This window comes from Galeopterus variegatus, unplaced genomic scaffold (assembly GCF_000696425.1).
Source record: "Galeopterus variegatus unplaced genomic scaffold, G_variegatus-3.0.2 Scaffold3218, whole genome shotgun sequence".
Lineage (NCBI taxonomy): Eukaryota > Metazoa > Chordata > Mammalia > Dermoptera > Cynocephalidae > Galeopterus > Galeopterus variegatus.
Genome location: NW_007729329.1, coordinates 70404 through 86635, shown reverse-complemented (window position 1 = coordinate 86635; position 16232 = coordinate 70404). Strand labels below are relative to the sequence as shown.

Sequence of the window (16232 nt, the reverse complement as noted above, 5' to 3'; positions counted from 1 at the left end):
TCCTACTGTTGGAATGTAGCTGTGATGCTTGAAGCTTGAACAAGGGCATCTTGTACCATAAGATAGAAGCCCCATGCTGAGGACAGCAGAGAAATGAGACAGGACCCTGGATCCCAATGTGGGATCCTGTACTAGCCCTGGACATTCTACACAGAGCTTCGTCACATGAGACAGAAATAAACCTCTGTACTGTGTAATCCATTGTGACTTTAGGTGTCCTGTCATTCACAGCTAGACCTACTCCTAACTAACACAGATAGCAATGCCCACCTTAAACAGTTGCTGCAGAATAAAATTGCGACTACACCAGGAAGACAATCAAATGCTCCCAACCATCACTCTATGCCTGCCATCAACACTGGCTTCTCCTCAGCTCTCTGCTACCCATTCCGGCAGGGACACAAAACAAGGGTCAGCTAATTCACATGCTTCAGCATCTCGCTGCCTCCAATGCCTGGCATCAGCTACTTCTGTCTTCTTTCACCTCCTGTCAGCAGTGCCAGGGGCTGGAGATAGCCACAGCCGCAGCCCCACAGCCATGACCTCACCCTGCCTGGGTGGGTGTGCAGACCCAATCGTGGCCCATCCTAATCACGTTTTCAGTTCATTAAAGAAGACCAGGCCTGTTCCCTGGAGACGCTTGGCCAGTTCAAACGAGGGAGAGAGAAAACAAGCACATCTCCCCAGTGGCAGGCAGGGGAGAAGGGAGCGTGACAACCAGAGACCTCAAGCTGTGCTATTGTGTTTGCTCCTTGCAGCTGACAGAGGAGAGGCAGGGGGCATTCCGGGACGACTCAAGTGAACAAAGAAAGGAGTCTAATGGATAAAGTGCAGGCCCTGATCTTTCCAGCTCTGGGGTGGGTGCCCTGCAGTTGCCCCTGGGAGAGATGTGGGGTGCCTGGAGCCCCAGCTGGTCCAAAGTGGTGAGCTCAAGAATTACCCCCTGTGCAGGGAGATATTTCTCATTGGGCAGCCCACAAGGACGGATGGGGGAGGCTGCTTATTCTATTTATAACTTCTGGTTGGCCTGAGTTTCCCATCCACATTCCAAGATTTTGACTCACAAAGACCTGATGAAAGTGGCTGGTAGATTTCCACCAAGAGGACGGTGTTTACGGAGTTGGACATTCCTCTCTCTAAGACAGTTGGGGTGCAGATTCCTGAGAAGCGGGGTAACTAGGTATGTCTCAGCACAGATGGCCACGGAGCCCTCCAAAAGACCCTCCTCACCCTTGGCCCCAGTCTCTCTGAACAGGTTTCAGGGGCCTGGGCAGGGCTCAGCTGGCTGAAAGGACAAGGGCCAGGCACCATTCCCTGGTCCCCAGTTTGGGGTCTGCAAACTCTGGGGATAGAAAACAGCCCAGTCTGAACCACTCCACCCATCCTGCTCCCAGCGAGGAAAAATAACCACTCAGCTGCCATGACACTCATCATTTAATTGGCAATTTGACGTTTTTGACCCAACGCAGCATTTGTGTGGTTCTCAATCATGGTTTAATTTCTCTTATGAGTCTTGTCCTTTGATCAACCTTGCACGTTTTTAGTATGACCCGGGCTATACAGAACATCCAGTAGATATGTACTGACGGGCACCCTCAGATCCTCGCCCACTCTGGTGCTCACCCAGGGTAAGGAAAAAGGAAATGAAGACACCTAAGAAATATTTTGTTAAAGGATGTTGAGATTGTTAGGTTAGGGAGACCTTTGAATTGGAAGCTTGGGTACCAGGACCTTATCCAGCCCTCACATAAGTACCCTAAAAGGCCAAGTTGTGTTTAACTCAAGGGAAATATTTGAAACCCTGTGGCAGCTGCTGATCTCTGCCATAAATCTAGACCCCCACAGGAACAGTGGCCAAGGTCACCGCGGTTCCACCACAGCCAGTGGACTCACTGTCCCCTCTCCCTCCCTGCATGCAGGTGGGTGAATTTGCTGTAAAGGAAAGGGTACTTATTCATTTGGGTGTTTGGTAGAGCCCTGTTTACCTTAGAGAAGGGAAGAGTGAGATGCAGATGTTGGGGCTCAGAAAGCAATGCCCTTAAGAAGCATCCTCAAAAGCCAAGTTTTCTTCTGACCTTCTCCTGCCCTCCTGTCCCTCAGTCTCATCCTCCCCCGAGGCAAGCCATAGAAACTAGAATCTCTCTTCCCCACAGCAGGTCATAGAAACCAGAACTCCTCTTTTCCAAAATCAGCCATAAGGACTAAAGTTATACTCTAACCCTCCCCTGCAAGGAATGCCACACAGAGGCCAAGAAGAATCTGCACAGGCCTTGCTGGGTTTCCCCGCCCCCCAGTCTATTAGTAGCAGATCACACCCTTTTGTCTAATCACACTTCTACACAGCTGTCACTGCTTCATAGAACCTGAGCATAAATGTGAACAGTTTTCCTATATCTTTGGGTCTTCATTCTGAAGGCTCCCCTGTCACATAGAACTATGATCAAATAAATTTGTTATGCCTTGGAATCCCAGCCCAGGCCACTGCACGCTGCCCAGAGGGGCCCTAAAGCCGCCAGGCCCACAGGGCCCCGAGCCACCTGCATCAGAACAGGTAGGCGCTGCTGCGGGACTCCCAGCCCAGGCCCGTCCCCGCAGCCCAGAGAGGCCCGAGCCTCCCACCCACAGGCACCAAGGCAGCCATGCCAAATTGGCAGTCCCTGCAGGATCCTAACCAGACATTAGGGTCAAAAGAGTGGACAATGAAATCCACTGCCACAATGACTAAACACCAAAGGAAAGACACCAGAAATATGAAAAATCAAGGAAATACCACACCACCAAAGGGTAATAATAACTCTCAAGCTCTAGATCCTACAGAACAGGAAGTCCTTGAAATGACTGACAAGGAATTTCAAGCAACAATTCTAAGGAAACTAAATGAGATACAAGAAAACTTAACTAGACAACACAATGAAATGAGGAAAAGTATACAGGACCTGAAAGAAGAAATGTACAAAGAAATCAATGCCCTGAAAAAGAGTATAGCAGAGCTTGCAGAGCTGAAGGATTCATTCAATGAAATAAAAAACACAACAGAGAGTTTAACCAGCAGGCTAGAACAAGCAGAAGAGAGAATTTCTGACCTTGAAGATGGGCTGTTTGAAATAACACAGGCAGACAGAAAAAAAGAAAAAAGAATTAAAAACATTGAAGAAAATCTAAGAGAGATAACAGACAACCTTAAGCCCTCAAATATTATTCCAGAAGGGGAGGAAAAAGGAAATGGCATTGAAAATATATTCAATGAAATAATGGCAGAAAACTTCCCAAGTATAGGGAAAGAGACAGATCTTTAGATTCAGGAGACTCAAAGATCCCCAAACATATTCAACCCAAAAAGGTTCTCTCCAAGACATGTTGTAGTCAAATTGGACCAAATGTCCATCATCAGATGAGTGGATGTGGAAAATGTGGTATATCTACACGATGGAATGCTACTCTGCTATAAAAAAGAATGAAATACTGCCATTTGCAACAACATGGACGGACTTAGAAAAAATTATATTAAGTGAAATAAGTCAGGCACAGAAAGAGAAATACCATATGTTCTCATTTATTTGTGGGAGCTAAAAATAAATTAATAAATAAATACACAAATAAATGGGGGGGGCAGAGAAGAAGACACAACAATCACAATTCCCTGAACCTGTTAAGACAAGTGAACAGATACGATGTCGATGGGTGGGAGGGGAGAGACGGAGGAGGGAGAGAGGAATCGGTAAAGGGACACGAAAATCAACTACATTGCAGAGAAGAAGACACAACAATCACAATTCCCTGAACCTGTTAAGACAAGTGAACAGATACGATGTCGATGGGTAGGAGGGGAGAGACGGAGGAGGGAGAGAGGAATCGGTAAAGGGACACGAAAATCAACTACATTGTATATTGATAAAGTAAAATAAAATAAAAATTTGTTATGCCTTTTTTCCTATTAATCTGTGTTTGTCAGCTGATTTTTTCAGAGAACCTGCAAGGGGTTGACAGAAAAGTCTCCCTTGGCTCCTACACAGAGCAGGAAAGCAGCTTACAGAAGGACACACAGAACTGGTCAAAAGCAGGGACTGCACGCCGGATTCTCGGGCCCTGGTAAAGCACATGAAATATGCCCTCATTCCCTAACCCATCTCAAGAAAGAGAGACCTGGAGCGGCTCTCTCTCTGCAGAAGGGATTAAGGTATGTTTGTACTTGTGTTCAAACCCCAACTCTGAGCTAAGCATCACTGGGGTGTATAGGTGTTGGGCACCCTGTATATAAAACCAGGTCACAGTGCTATCATCCAACAACTAACTCCCCAGGGATCCTGGCTTACAAGCGTCTTTCCTTGGGAGTTATTGATCTTTCCTGGGCTAGATTCTTCCCCCACAGTTGTCTCTAAGAATCACGACTATTCTACCAAGCAAATGAAGGTAAAAAAATTCCACCCAATTTCTAAGAAAAGTCTATTCCAGCCAGGTCACCCAATTAAATGAATGCAAGAGGCAGGGAGAAAAAGCAGGAGGACAGGAGTGGACCTGGACGTTGAGCTCCAGCTCTGCCAGTGCTCTTAACACCTCAGCCTGGTCCTCTGTGCTGAACATGAGCTCCCCTTCTGGCGCAGCTCCAAGCAGAAATAATCAAAAGAGCTGAGTACATCCTTTGCACATAAAAGGCTTGGGTGATATTTATTGAGGATTATGAAGAGTGAATTGCTTTGTCCCCAACAGAGCGGGTATTTTGTGTCTCTTTGGGCTATTGAGACATGGTATTGTCACTCAAAGGTAACATGAGTGTTTACAATTAGCTCAAGCGGAGCGGGTGATTTCCTAGGGGGAAATGAATTACAGGTAAACAGCGTGCTGTTCCAGAGGAGGGGAAGAGAGTTCTGCAGGATAAGCGGGGAGGTGAGAAAATGTGCAGACGCGGACAGCAAAAGAAAATAAGGACTGTGTTCACCTAATAAACTCCAAGTTCAGAGATCAGTGGAAACCAGGAAGTCTGGGGCTGTTAGGTGATGGATGGGCGCAGAGTGGGATGAAAGCTCCTGAATCAGACCTGAAGAAACCACTCAAGAAAGACCTTGCTTCACCAGTATTCAGGGACACTAAGGGACAGTGCAAAAGCTTCAAGTGGGCATAAAATGAAAGGAGGGATTTCTCAGGGAGCCAAAGAGGGCTGCCTAGGGCTGAGCTCCACAAGGCAGCTGGAAAGATCCAAAGGGCGTCTCAAAGACTCTTAAAGTCAAGATCACAGCATAACCTGTCTGTCTGGTTACAGTTTGCAGAGAGTATTCATGCAGTGGGGGGGTGGGGGGGGGTGAACTAGATATCTTCTAGAATCTTATCTAGCTCTTGACTTCTTATGAGCCTGAGATTCCTAACATGGATGAAATAAATTTTCTGCTCCAGACACCTGTCTGAGGTTGGTGCTGCTGGTGGACAATTGACTGGCAGGTTGAGCAATAACAAGATGTACTCAGTTTCTCAGTAAAGACTGATGGTCTTGAGGACAAACTCTGAGGAGATATACAGGAGGGCTTTTGGGGCCAGAGGCAAGAAAGCGTCCTTACATTCTGATGGCAGCAGCAAAAGCCAGAGATGGTCTTGCCACTCTGGGGGAGGTGAGCTGAGGATGGTGATGATGACTACAGTGACTTTACCTCCCAGGGGAAGCCAGGCCAAGGCCATCGAGGTCGCGCTGCAGGCCACACAGCATATCTGGCAACACATTGAGTGACTACTGTTCACATGGTAGAAATCGTACACATATATGTACATTATATCTACAGTTTTAATGTTTATTATGGCAGTTTCCCAGCAGGTGGTAAAGCGTCTTGAGGAAGGGGTGCCTTTTTCTAATTAGCAAGAGCACTGTCTGGGCCAGCTGCAGCCCAAGTCTAGCACCGTGGAGCTTCATGCTGCAGATAGGACAACAGAACAAAGCCAAGATCTCTTCAGAAGGTTCAGCCCTTCCTGATATCCCCCAGACTGGCCAAATTTAAAATAAACAAACAAAAAGTGACCTAAGAATCTTTCTTTCTAAAATGTGCATTATGTAGTAGATTTACCTGCAAATTATCATCAGTTATTTAAGCATTTATAGCTTCATGCTCCAGACTCCAGCAGTCCTGCCCTCAGTTTGAGAAACTGAAAAAACTGCAAATTTGCATGCAACCAAACAAGCCATTATCAGTCCCAGGGGAGAGAGGCACTGGGTTTTGTTGGCATAACAAGGAAACATTCATCCCCTAGGTATAAGTAACATGACCTGGCTATCAGAATGAGCTGACTCTGTGGAAAGACAGAAAGCTCCAAAGAAGTGGAGGAATAGATTCCGGCGGCTATCAAAGAAAGTTCTCAGGTCAATGCCATCTCCCCCACACAGAACACTCTGCCACTCCGAATGGCCCTTGGAGCCACAGTGGCAAACACTGTAGATGATGCCCCATTTACCAGACCTGACTTCTGAACCCAGGAGCCCAGCGGGACTACAGGCTGAGAACAATTCAGAAGACCATGTTAATCACCTCCCAGGAGAGGAGTCATTGTGCTTCCCAGCCAGGGAGGGAGCCCCCCCCCCACCTTCATGGGCAAACACAATCCGATTGGCTGAGGACAGGCAGGTAAACAATCGAAACCAGGAGTTCCGAGTTGGAAGGAGTTTGTGCCTCTGGGAGGTCTGGCATGTTCGGGGCCTCAGCCCAACACTAAGAACTTGGTATATAATTTCTTAAGCTGCTCCCAGGACACTGGTTAGTAAGGAGTTTAATGCACCCAGGAAACAAAGTGAGTAGCGAGTACACAGCTGGAGCCACAAACAGGTGCCCTGGAGAGCCAGCGAGGTCCTCCTGCACTCCCCTCCCCCACCGCCAACATTTGTCTCCGGGAGACAAAGCACCCAGTCTCCCTCCTCAACCCGGCCTTGGTATCAGGTTCTCCACTTGAAAATCCTGTCTGCACCTCCCACTTCGTATGTGTAAATGAGACTATCCCTTTGCACTCTAAAGGAGAGGGGACATCTGCCAAGCACTTGCTCTGTGCTGGCCTGTGTTTGCAAAATAAAGTAAGACAAAATAAAATAAGCTCTCAAAGGCCTGTTTCCATGTTAGAGGTACATACATGGCCACACCTACCCCACCTCACCAACTGAGGCACCCCCCCGACTTAATTTCACCCCTGTCTAGTGTACATGGGGGACAGGAAAGGGAGAACCACCAGCCAACAACAGAACTGTTAAGTGTGGAAATAAAAGAAAGATTATAAAAATCCTTCTCCTCCTCACTGCACATAATACCATGAGTGTGCTCAGTTTGAAATTCATCTGGCTTAATAAGCAGCTCAAGAAGAAGAGTTGGCTCTGTCAGTCTGCCACTGTACCCACCTTCTGCGTGTCCCCAGAGGAGGTGTTGCATGTGCTGCTGGGAGGGGATGCCCGTTTGCACCGCTGTTCCCCACTGCTCAGGGCCCAGGAGTTGGCAAAGTCGTAGGGGTCCGAAGTCAAGGTCCCTGTGGAGCAAAGTTTTAGGAACGTGATGCTTCAGTTATGCCCATCCCAGGTGAAAACTCTAGGTCTGTTGTTACCCGAATCAAACTCCTCTTAGATTAGACAACAGGCATTCACGGTGGGGAGTACGCGTTGTACAGCACTCAGCGTAGCACCCCAGGACACAGGCATGGGGGCGCAGCAATGTCAGGTGGGTGATGGGCAGCAGGACGGGTGAGAGGTGATGAGGTCGATGCCTCTCTCCCTCTGTGCAGAGCCTTTTCCTCCCCCTATTGCCTCTACTGTCCCCATTCAGTCTTCCAGTGGTAGCTCAAGACCACTTCCACCAGGGAGCCTTTCTGAGCCAGCTCCGTGCCACTCCCTCCTCCGCCCCCAGCCCCTCCGGTGAGCCCCTTCTCTATGCTCCTGCAGCACCCTGGGCTTCCCTCTACCAAATCTCTCATCACCTTAGGGCTGGAATTCTTTTTACTTATATTCATCCCCATTCAACTTTGACCCCCTTAATTAAGGGCACAGGCTCTGTCTCTTATCTCTAGATTCTAATCTAGTGGATTGTAGATGCTCAAAATATTTTTGCAAAACGAAGGTAAGGATGTGAGTGGAACCTAAGCCCCCAAGTCACTGCAGCCTCCGGGCTGTCGTGGCCTCTGTGCTCTAACACGTACAGCATTCACGCTACTGCCGCTACCCACACGGACTGGGAGGGCCTCAGGGGCCAAGGTGGCCTGGTACAAAGCAACTGCCTAATAACACTGCTGCCTTCATAGTACTGGGATGAATGGTCCTGTGCGTAGCCAGGCCTGGAGGAGTAAAGCATGTTTCAAGTTCAAATAATCCCCTAGAGAATAGGAAATAAACTATCCCTGGGAAAAGAAAAGAAAAGTGAGGCCTCAGAAGTATAGTCAGTTAGCATCTGGGGTTGCATAAGCAGAAAAAATGCCCCACCTCCCCCCAAGACATATTTACTTCCTAATTCCTGGAATCTGTACATATTTTTTATATGGCAAAGGATGAAATTAAGCTGAGGATCTTGAGAAGAAGCGCTGCTCTTGGATTACCTGGCTGGGTCCCAAATGCAATAACACATATTTTTGTAAGAGATAGGTGGAGGGCAATCAGATGAAGACATACATAGAGGAAAAGGCCATGTGAAGACAGAGGCAGCGATTGGGACATTGTAGCCACAAGTCAGGGGACACCTGCAGAAGCTACGAGAGACAAGGAGCAGATTCTCCCCCAGAGCTTCCGGAGTGAGCGTGGCCCTGCCAACACCTGCTTTTCAGACTTCTGACCTCCAAAATTGTAAGAGAATACATTTCTGTTGTTTTAAGCCACTAAGTCTGTGGAAATTTGGGAGCCACAAAAAACTAACACGTGGGAGAAGCCAAAGGGAAGGAAACAATTGGGGGAGGGGGGCACCTAACTTGGCAATGAGGATACTTGAATCTGTGGAGTGCCTGCTGTGTGCCTGTCATTGTGACAAACACTCTCTGGATACTGTCACTCCACCCCATAGGCTGGGACACTTCCTAACAAACCATAGTGAGGACGAGCAGAGAAGAGCTTTGCATTGAGTGGGGAAAGGTCTTTCCTTCTCTCCGTGTGATCTGGGCTGGTCCTATCATCTCATTGTGCCCAGTTCCTCACTTATAAATGAGAGGCTAGACCAGGTGGCCTCTGAGATCCTTTCCAGCCCTGACCTTCTATGAAGCAAACTTTTTTGGGCTAAATCTGAAATGAGACATAAGACTGTCCAGTAGATGGGATTATAAATATTCTTGCTCAGAGAAAGCTCTGAGAGGCAGAGTGAAAGCCAAGCTGGGCAGCCTCCCAGGAGTCAGGGAGAAAGGTTAACTAGGGACAAATACCGCTGAGTCTTTACCAACCACGGAGAACTAAACCCCCAGTCCTCTGAGGATGATTCCCACAGTATCACCAGAGCCCTAACTTCTCGCCAGCAAACACCACCTTCTTCCTCATAGCATAGATCCCATTTTTAGTTTTTTAAACCTTAAAGCCTAGAACAAGAAAGAGAGAGATTCTAGGTCTGGAACTTCCATTTCTAGCAATATGGCAATTAGAAAAATCTGAAAACTGTGCCACTACTATAGACAAATGTCCTATTGAATTCATGGCTGATCTCACAAAAACAGTAAAGGGAACTCCAAGAGACGAAAAGGAGGAGGAAGGGAAGAAGGATGAGGGGAAGACTAAGGAGAGAAAATTGAAAAGAGAACTAGCAACTGTGATGATGTTCTGGCTACAGAGTGCTACAGTGAGGGCAGTAATCTTGCCAGCCCAAAGGCTTGGATTTTACAAACTCTGTAGAGATTAAAATGAGTCTTGGATCTGTAAGATGTGGGGAGGGAGACCTGAGACCACGGTGAAGCTAGGACCCTTGAAGGACTATACCTTTCATGAGAAAGTTGACAAGATAAAATCCACCCTGAGAGGGCCGGCCCGGTGGCGCACTGCTACAGTGCGCTGCTTGAGAGCGCAGCGCCGCTCCCGCCGAGGGTTTGGATCCCACATACAGACCGGCCGCTCACTGGCTGAGCGAGGTGCAGGCGCGACACTGAGGGTTGCGATCCGTTGCCGGACACGAAAAAAGACAAAAAGGAAACAAAAATCCACCCTGAGAAACAGGGAAGTTAGAAAGTTTGTTTCCTTGCTCTGGGCTCTAGATAGGAGGGGAAGAAAGTCTCCTCTGAAGATTTGTAGCTGTAGGAAAACCCTCATCTAGATTTGAGATTCTGATTTATACTTTTTGTAAGATTCATTAACTCCATTTTAAAAATTAACATAAAACCCTTCTAAAGATGAGCTCACAATCCAAAATTATAAACGATAGGAAACAATCCACTATAAGCAAGAGTCAGCAGACACAAAAATAGCATGATTAGAGCTCCAAAAACTTCAAATAATTGAATCTTTGTATAGAGATTATAAAACAAATATATCTAAAATTATTGCTATAAAGAAGTAATTGAAATTTGATAAAAGAACAAAACAAGAAGAAAAATAAGAGTAGAAAAAGAACCAGATTTATCTTCTAAAATTACAAATATAGTCGATGAAATAAAAAGAAATCTCAATTGAAGTATTAGACATCTTCTGCAAATTAACAGAGTTGAGAGAGAATTAGTGAACTAGAAGATGTATCTCAGTAGTGATGTGCTGATAAGCCAGCTCTTCAGGAAAAAATAAAGCCCTCATATGCATCATGTATTAATTTCTTTAGTGTACATACTCTCACCATAGCCACCTTTAAGCTACCAACATGATGTTACTCAATGCAAAGCTGGGAAGAGATGCACAGAATTGGTTCTCACCAACCAGCATGAGCACACCACTTGATCTAAGCAACTTGCCCAAAAAGCAACACAGAGGGGTAAAGAGATAGAAAAATGCAACTAAGGCAAAGAGGAAAAAAAGATGAAATGAAAGTATTCAACATATGTCTAATAGTTCCAGAAGGGAAAAGAGTGACTGAAATTTTTCTAAATCTGAGGAAAGACAGGAGATATCTGAATCACAATAAGTCCCAAGCAAGACAATAAAAATAAAACCCATATCTGGACACAGTACAGTAAAATTTCAGAATACCAAAAACAAAAAGATAACATATGCACAAAGATAAAGACATATTATCTGTAAAGAAATAACAGTTAGACTAACAACATACTTCTCAACAGCAGCAGTGGAATACCATCCTCAAAGCACTGTGAGAAATGACTGTCATCCTAGAATTCTGTACCCAGCTAAAGTATCATAGAAGAATGAGGGAGCATTTGTCTCAGCTATCACTACCAGGCCCTGAATGAAGGAACTACTAAAGGTTGTTTTATAGAAAAATGGAGGGCCAGCCTGGTGGCACACTGGAGAGTGCGCCGCTTGGGAGCACGGCGGCGCTCCCGCCGAGGGTTCGGATCCCATGTGGAGACCAGTTCCCGCTCACTGGCTGAGTGCGGTGCGGGCGCAACACCGAGGGTTGCGATCCCGTTGCCGGTCCCCGGTGCAGGCGCGACACTGAGGGTTGCGATCCTGTTACCGGTCAGTAAACAAGGAAAAAAAAAAAAAAAGAAAGAAAAATGGAAATTGAACCCAAAAGAAAGGAGAAATTATGAGCAAGGAATCTATTAAACACGAAGGCATATCTAGGCAAGCACTGATTGTGTAAAGCTATAATAATAATGCCAAATTTAGTGGTTTATTCAAACAAGGTAGGGAAGGCAGTGAGGGTAGCAGGGAAAGAAGTGGCATAGAACAAGCAGTGATGGTAGAAAGCACAAGACAAGATGGTAAGATTAAACCCAAAGATATCAAAAACACGTTTAATACAAAATGAATGAAGAGAGGCAAAACTCTACAAGAAGAAGACAGAAAAGATCATGATACATTAAAATAATAATAATGAAATATAATGAGATACCACTATACATCTATTAAAATTGTGATAATAAAAAATAAGCTGACAATACCAATGCTGGCAAGAATTCAGAGAAACTGAAATTTATACGTTGCCAGTGGAGATGCAAATGGCATAGCTACTTTGGAAAATAGTTTGGCAGCTTCTTATCAAATTAAACATGCACTTATCATAACACTCGGCAATCCCACTCCTAGATATTTACCCAGAGAAATTAAAACGTGTGTCTACACAAAAACCTATACATGAATACCACCTCACATGTATTAGGATGGCAACTATCAAAATAAAAAACAGAAAATAACAAGTGTTGGCAAGGATGTACAGAAATTGCCCTGATGGTAAGAATGTAAACTGGTATAGCTGCTGTGGAAAACAGTATGGTAGTTCCTGAAAAAATTAAAAATAAAATTGCCATATGATCCCACAATTCCACCTCTGGGTATACAGTCAAAAGAATTGAGAGCAGGGTCTTGAAAAGGTATTTGTACATGCATGTTTATAGCAGCATTATTCACTATAGCCTAAACATGGAAGCAACCCACGTGTCCATCGATCGATTAATGGGTAAGCAATGTGTGGTATGTACATGCAATGGAATGTTATTCAGCCTTAAAAAGAAAATATTTTTGACATATGTTAAACATGGATGAATCTTGAAGGCATTAGGCAAAGTGAAATAAGCCACTCACAAAAAGACAAACACTGTACACTTCCACTTACATGAGGTACCTAAGAGTAATCAGAATCATAGAGACAGAAAATAGCGTGATGGTTTCCAGGCGCTTGGAGAGGAGAATGGAAGTTATTGCTTAATAGGTATAGAGTTTCAGTTTTACGAGATGAAGAGTTCTGGAGATGGATGGTGGTGATGGCTGCACAACAATGTGGAAGTATTCAATACCACCGAACTATATATACATAAAAATGGTTAAGAGAGTAAATTTTACAATATGTGCATTACAGAACAATAAAAAACAGGGGGGAAAGTCTATACACATATGATTATAGTGGCTTTATTCATTGTTCACCAAAACTGGAAACAACGAAGTGTCCTTCAGCTGGGGAATGGATTACAAATTGTGTACCACTCCTCGGCAATAATAGAAACCAACTATTGACACATGCAACAACATGTATGAGTCTCTAATGCATTGTGTTAAATGAAAGAACCCAGGCTGAAAATACTCTAAATACTGTATGATCACATTTATGTGAGTTTGGGAAAAATCAAAACTATAGGGAAAAAGAAAAGAAAAGATCAGGCCAGCCCGTGGCTCACTCGGGAGAGTGTGGTGCTGATAACACCAAGGCCACGGGTTCGGATCCTATATAGGGATGGCCGGTTTGCTCACTGGCTGAGCGTGGTGCTGACAACACCAAGCCAAGGGTTAAGATCCCCTTACGGGTCATCTTTTAAAAAAAAAAAAAGAAAAGAAAAGATCAGGCCAGCCCGTGGCTCACTCGGGAGAGTGTGGTGCTGATAACACCAAGGCCACGGGTTCGGATCCTATATAGGGATGGCCGGTTTGCTCACTGGCTGAGCGTGGTGCTGACAACACCAAGCCAAGGGTTAAGATCCCCTTACCTGTCATCTTTTAAAAAAAAAAAAGAAAAGAAAAGATCAGTGGCTACCAAGGGCGAACAGCTGGGGAAGGGTTCGACTACGAAGGGACACAAGGAATTTGGGGGGTGATGAAACTTCTATAGTTTGATTGTGGTAATTACATGACTCGATACTTTTGTGAAAACTCATAGAACTGCACACTGAATGAATTTTACTGTATTTAAATTATACCTCAGAAAATATGACTTTAAAAAAGTAATAAAATCTAGCTATGTGCTGCTTGTATGAGACTCATCTAAAACAAAACCGCACAGAAAGGTTAAAAGTATGGAAGCAAGCACTAATCAAAAGAAAGGTATAGAGTACCTATATTAATATTAGACAGATTTTAAGGCACTTTACAAATGATGAGAGTCGTTACATAATAGGGTTCAAAATATACAAAGCAAAACTTGAGAAGATTACAAGAAGAAATTGACAGATTCACCATCGTTATAGAAAAATTTAACAAAGCTCTTAGTGATGGTAGATGAAGCAGACAAAAAGCAGTAAACATACAGATTTAAAAACTTAGTTTAACACCAAACAGAGAATGCATTCTTTCTGAGCATACAGAGAACAACTGCAAAAAAATAAACATAGAACAATTGCAAAAAAAAAGAGAATAGTACTGCATCACAGTACCATAGACAAATGGATGTCAAAAAATTGCTAGGCCACAAGCAAGTCTCCACAAATTTCTAATTTAATTTAGATAGTAATTTAGTTAAAAGAAAGTAACTTTAAGATTCTAAACATTTGCAAATTTTAAACACACTATAGGTTAAGAAAGAACTCAAAATGGAAATTAGGGGCTGGCCAGTTAGCTCAGTTGGTTAGCGCACAGTGCTGACGACACCAAGGTCAAGGGTTTGGATCCCTGTACTGGCTAGCTGCCAAAAATAAATAACTAAAATGGAAATTAGAAAATACATAGAACTAAATGAAAATGAAAATATGCTACATATCAAAATTTGCGTGGTGCAGCTAAAGTGGCATTTAGAGGAAAATGTATAGACTTAAGTGTATATATTGGACAACAAAAAGTTTGAAAAATCAGTGCTGGAGAAGACAAAAACAAACGATCTTTCTATTTTCCAACATGGCACAGTCCAATGAAAGGAACAGTCAACTAATCAGAGGCTAGGTGGGTCATAAGGAAGAAGGATAACTTAAGAACAAATGTTCAGCTTTTGCAAGGGAACATCACTGATTAAATGCTTATGTCATCAAAATATCAAAAGAAAATTAAAGATTAATAGTGGTTTTTACATTATCCATATTACCTTCTACTGCTCATGAATGCACACATAAACTGGTCTTTCTGGACAGTGGGGAGGACCACTCTTTATAGATTTCAGCCATGCCATGGGAGTGAGCTCAGGAGGCTCTCTACTCAAACCATCTACCATGTGTAAGTTGCTATGGGGAATTCAAAGTTGAACAAGGTCAGGTTTGAGACACTCCAAGATCTGGTTTGACCAGAGGTCTCAGCATTGCATAGAAATGCTAAAAGACAAGGTTCACAAGATAAATTGAGGTGAGGTCATGGAGAGGCTTAAATGCCAGGGGAGGTGTGTTAGTGAAGGTTTGTGAGCAGGAAAGCAAAAGGCATAACCACACTTCAGGGAAACAGCATCTCAGAAAACCTTACCTTCCTGGGTCATAAAATCATCTTCAGCAAAGATGTTAAAGTTGCCACACAGCCCACAGGTCTTGTTGAAGTATCTGTGTGACAGCAGGACTTGAAAGTTTCCACTGCCATCAATCCTGGCCACAAAGCCATAGGCCTCACTGGACAGCTTGTGGTGCCCAGCCTCAGTTTCTAGATACAGCCCTTTGGAAGCGTAGGGCATGGAGACTCTGGAAGGCAGAGGAATGGTTCAAAAGTGGGCTTCTTGTGCATTCCCTAGATGTCCCTCCACATGTCCCTCGCAACCCCGTGTTATAGCGTTTAGACCAGGTGCAAAGTGACTCCTAGAGCAGCAGCCGGGAAACCTGGCTCTCTCCCAGCCCTGCTGCTCGCTTCCTCTGGGCACATTACTTCCTCTCTCTGGGCCCCAGCTTCTTCATCTGAAAAATGTGGGGGTGGGGTGCGAGGGGATCCCCAGGTGCTTTCTAATTCAGACATTCTGGGCTTCTGGCTTACCTGTGGGCCCCCTGCATCACAGTACCATTGACAAACAAATGGATGTCAAAAAATTCCCCAAGATATACGGAGAGGCCCACTCTCTTGCCATTCTGGAAGTCCCCTGAAAAAGAAAAGAGTCCACAGTAGTCGTTACCCAAAAAATGAACAAATGTATTAATAATCATTATCTCTATAATCTTATCTCAGTGGAAAACGCCTGAAAAAGACTTAACAAGTGAGTAGCAAAAATCTCCCTAAAATCTCATTTACTCATGCATCTTTCCATTCGTCTAAAAATATTTATTGCTGCCTTCTGAATACATAGCCCTCAGGTGGGCTTTCATATTTCACAAAAGAAACCTGTAAAAGCATGACCTCTTTCTTCTGGGAGTTTACAATCTATGTATAAAGGCAAGACAAGCACAGGGCAACTGAGTACATCATAAGGCAGCAAATCAAAGCGAGCGAACTACTGGTGGCAGGTGCTCTAGGACAGTGTTCTCTAAAATGCGATCTGTGTTGGGACAGCCCAGATCAGAACCCCTGGGCGGTTTGTTTACAAAGGAGATTCACGATCTCCATC

At 44.6% G+C, this 16232-nt stretch overlaps 1 protein-coding gene across 1 annotated transcript in view; it reads right to left on the bottom strand.

The window, feature by feature from the left end:
* VWF (von Willebrand factor) overlaps positions 1–15834 on the bottom strand; it is a 147543-nt gene extending 131709 nt beyond the window's left edge. Inside the window, exons 1-3 of the mRNA XM_008584313.1 lie at positions 15668–15834; positions 15173–15381; positions 7361–7485 (exon numbers count right to left, since the gene is read on the bottom strand). Of these exons, the coding sequence (XP_008582535.1) occupies positions 7361–7485; positions 15173–15381; positions 15668–15834 (501 nt within the window). The remainder of the gene's footprint in view (positions 1–7360; positions 7486–15172; positions 15382–15667) is intronic.
* Between the last annotated feature and the right edge of the window lie 398 nt (positions 15835–16232).